At 33.9% G+C, this 4676-nt stretch overlaps 1 protein-coding gene across 1 annotated transcript; it reads left to right on the top strand.

Annotated features, from left to right (window-relative positions):
- The first annotated feature begins 337 nt into the window (after positions 1–337).
- Positions 338–2671, top strand: LOC145660828 (uncharacterized). Its single transcript, XM_081726248.1, has 2 exons — positions 338–400; positions 2147–2671. The coding sequence occupies exons 1-2, from the start codon at positions 338–340 to the stop codon at positions 2669–2671; spliced, it is 588 nt and encodes a 195-aa protein (XP_081582374.1).
- Positions 2672–4676: the final 2005 nt, after the last annotated feature.

Below are 4676 nucleotides of genomic sequence, written 5' to 3'. Positions count from 1 at the left end.
ATTACCGATTTCACGTTGTTTTGAGGCGAAATGTAACGAGTTTCTATTATGTGATAACAAAGTATTTAGTCTTTCATACATGCAATATTATGACTAATATGTTTATATTGGGAAGCAAAAACAAGCAGTGAAAATTCACGAATATTTAATTTTAATGTTATTTCTTTCTCTCTCTCTCTCTTCAATCTGCGTTTTAATATACAACTTTAGTAATATAAGAACACTAAAGAGTTGTTTTCAACGTGATCCAAGATAGAATGTAACGGAATATGCAGATCAAAGTCTTGTTTCTTCGGAGAAAGTTATGCATTAAGAAGTATAAAAGGTACTGGGAGTCATGAGAACAGTAGAAGACTTCTGTCAACTAGCAACCACTAAACGCAGAAACATGAAGGTCTTGGTAAGTTTAAGTACACCATACGATATTTACTTTCAAGAGGTAAACACATCTATTTCTACAGGTCTTGCAGATTACGTGAAAGGTTAATCATCCTATAATACAAATTACTATAGTATTCAGAAGGGTTGGAATTGCTTCCTAAAGGGAAAGGTGATAACATGGCAAGATATTTTTTCTTTGGGTCATATATCACGTACAGCAGAAGTAACGATATAAACTGTTAGTGAGTGTTAGTCTCGAATTTTTGGCTTACTCCAAAATGTTACATTAATATATGTAGCGAGCATAAATAAAATGTCAAAAATACAATCAAGTACAGGCTCAACAAACTCTAGCGGTAAAATAAGAAAAATTAATATAAGGATATAAATTGAAATAATAATATATCATTATTATTCTACCTTGATCTTTCATTGGTACAACACTATCCTCTAGTGCAATGCGTCCCTAGTTCGATCGAATTTGAGGAGCTTGTGGTTGACGAAATCGCGTTTGTTGATTTTATCCTGGTTCTTCTGTTTCCTCCCATTCTCAGTCCATCAATTAATTTCAAAATTATTCGCTTTCTTTTATCATCCGTCTATCTATAGTCTACAGGACATAAAACTTTTCTATCAGGCCTTGTTTCCATTTTGTGCTAAAACACAACAACACATTGAGCAAGGCTATGTGATAATATGTAACAAAACACACAATCACGTAACAGTTTCGACACAAAAACTGTGTCTTCATTAGACTTCCACTCCTTCTCCAAAGAGGAGTGCAAGGAGTAGTCTCCAAGGAGAAGGAGTGGAAGTCTAATGAAGACACAGTTATTGTGTCAAAACTGTTACGTGATTGTGTGTTTTGTTACATATTATCACATAGCATTGCTCAGTATGTTGTTGTGTTTTAGGACAAAGTATTGTTCTTTTTCCTTGATGAATCAAACCAACCATGTTTCTTCTTCATTAACCTTCAAGTAACCGAAACGTTACTGATTGGAGTACCAAATCTGTATTCAGAATTTGAAAAAAAAAAAAAAACAGATAAGTTTGTTTAACAAAATCCTAAAATGTCATTGTTAAATGGATTATAAGGAACTTAAATTGCCGTTTTATCTCGCGGAATCTTGAGAACTTCAACGTCGAATGATAGCCAGTTCCCAAATCTCCATCTTCTATATACGTCTTGTAATGCTGTAATATGAGAAGTATCATGTTACAAACTTCCATATTACATTCTTCTCATTAATCCAAATTAATATAACAAAGTGGGCCTCAATGTTGTTGCGTCATAAACAAAAACCTAATTTACTACACCTACCTTTATTTCATGTAATACTGTAATATTAAATATTGTACACTGTACATAAAGTAAAGAAAGAAACAAATTAGGTAAAATTTACCTTCTGAAGACCTACTTATTTAATATGGGTAAAATTAATATTTATATTATTTCTGATAGTCTAATTTGGCTTCTAGTATTTGATGTACGGCAATTATTTTAAAATGAAAATTTAAAATTTACTATCAAGAACGTCAATTATACCTGTATTTAATTAGTAATAATGTCAATTCTAAGTGCTCTTAAGTACTTATTCAGTAAAGACTGATTATAAAAAAACGTATAGTTGATTTCCCTTGAATCGTAATGAAAACATATATCAAATACATCTATTTGCAGTATAGATACTTAATACATTTCTTTACTATTATCCATCCAAAACATGTAATATATTTCTATTTCTATTCTTTTCTCAAATAGGCTGTTTTCCTTGCTGTTGTCGCCATTGTGGCTGCCAAAGAATCGAAGGACAAACGAGGTGCCGCTGGTGTTGGCTACGCAGCACAGGCTGCACCTCTTACCACCCTTGGCTACGGTCGGTATGCTGCTCCAGCTGCACCTGCCTTGGCTGGATATGGTGCTCCAGGTCTTGCAGTAGCTCCAGGTCTTGCTGGAGGCCAAGCAATTGCTGCTGCCCCAGCTCTTGCAGCTGGCCCCACACTTGTTGCCAGTCCAGGATATGCTGCCGGTGCTCCACTAGCAGCTTATGGGGGTATTCCAGCATATGCTGCTGCCCCTGCTCTGGTCGCTGCCCGTCCAGCCATAGCGGCTGCTCCTTTTGCTGCATATGCAGGTGCTCCTACTCTTGCAGCTGCTCCAGGTCCTGCAACATATGCTGCGGCTCCAGGAATCGCCGCCGCACCAATATCAACTTCCGCGTATCCTTCTCAAAGACCAAACATTGCTGCTACAGTGCCTCTCGCAACCAAGGCGTATCTTGGATAGATTTCTTCTTTTGTATTAAAATAAAGTTATATATTGTTGTTATTCGGTTTCTTTATATATTACCATACATTTTGTGTCTTCTAGACACGATAGTACCTGGACTCCACAATACCCAAGTATTTGAAGTATTGTATTTTAAAATAGTATTTACATTTATTCATTCATATCTTGGGCATAAAGTTATATGGGGAGTTTTTCTTTAACTTGTATGCAACTTAAGGAAATAAGTTCCAGTTTTGTTTTGAATCCAGTGATATGCTAGTTCCAGTGAAGTTAATAAAAGTGTAAATTACATTCAAAATCCGTATTACAACTTTGGAAAGTTTTATTCACGAAAACCAGATGAAAGAATGCATATAAATAAGAGTTTAAGCACGCTTTGGTCTTACAAGTCTCACAATTTCAGAGAGAACAAACTTTTTTGAGATCTTTGCTTTCATTGTTCGATGTTCTCCAATTGTTATTAGCAAAGTCCTTTTTAGTATCGACGTGATTCTAAATTTGAATCATTGGTTACACTAATTATAACTTCCTATTAAATTTTTGTAATAAATTTCTCTTAACTTGTTAATATATATATTATAAGATTTCATAAAAATTATAATATTTCATATATTATAAGATTTCAGTAAAGACTGAAACACAAAAAACTCAAATATTAAATTTCTGAGTTTTGGATAATCCTGTAAATACACTGATAAAGAAATGTAGGTGACGTACTTAAAAAGATAGGTTACATGCATAATTACTGTAGTTTTTGAACTTAACGTACAGCAGACGTATAACTGAAAACGTATGCTTTATAATACTTTCTGTATAAGCATGGGCGGCGATTAGGGGGGTCAAAGGGGGGCAGTTGCCCACCCACTTTTCTGAAATGGCCTATTAATGTATATAGTTTCAACCAGGGAAATTTGTATGTTAGCATTGATGTACAAATATTCAGATCATGTCTTGCCCCGCACTTTTAACGTCCAAGCGCCGCCACTGTGTATAAGTGTTCCATCTATACGTACTTTCTTTATGAAACAATGTAGGCAATCAGGATCTCATACAAATGGACGTATATAACATATAGCTAACGAAGGTGACATAAGTATATGCATGTGATACACGGAAAACTGTTAGATGTAAGACATCCTGCAACGGCATGATGTAACATCTAAGGGCAGTGCCTATGTAGCATACGGATAACGTATGCTCCGTACTGATTTCTATACTAAGCAAGAGGATACCGTATATTTGTACAATATACCGATGTCCGGAGAACGGATTTTTCTCTGTGTATTTCTACTGTCTTTCATTGATTTTCTTAGTCTTGTTCTTCTTCTCTCTATAACTCATTCATCATGAAATCAGTTGGGCATTAATCAATTAAAATCAATTGCAATTAATAAATCAATTAAAAGTAGTTGCTGTGGAAATTAATTATAATTGAATTACTTCTAAATTACATTCAGTTGCAATGGAACGACTAAATTTAATTGCAATTACTTCCAACAGTAATTATTTTCAATCCTTTGATTAATTACAATTGATTCTCATTGATTAATGACAAACTGGTATTAACAATTGACCATTACTTACTTCAATTGTTAATTGCAACTAACAATTAAACTTACAGATTAATTGTTAGTTATTAATTTAATTGAAATTTGCCCAAGACTGCATGAAATCGTAATTATTCCACAGTAATGTCTACTTTCTGAACTTTCAGCAAAGTCATGAATTATAATCAAGTGAATATTTTACATAAATATTCATTTTATATCATTGAACCAGAGTAGCTGTTTGTATATTATTGTCTTGTTTGTTTCATTTTTCATTATTATTTTTGTTGTTTAATGTTCTACTTTTATATTGCAAGCTAAATGGAAGTGTGATAATGATAATGACCGAGTTTCTGAAACGAAGAGAGTGAGAAGAAAAGGAAAAACCAAAAGAAAACCTATCTACACACTGTTTTGTTCACCACAAACCACCTTGGAACCGGCTGGAGCAAAAA

The sequence above is a fragment of the Thermobia domestica genome, chromosome 9 (genome assembly GCF_964235325.1).
Source record: "Thermobia domestica chromosome 9, izTheDome1.hap1.1, whole genome shotgun sequence".
Taxonomy (NCBI): Eukaryota; Metazoa; Arthropoda; class Insecta; order Zygentoma; family Lepismatidae; genus Thermobia; species Thermobia domestica.
The sequence above is the reverse complement of the archived record's forward strand: the minus strand, read 5'-3'. Positions and strand labels throughout refer to the sequence as shown.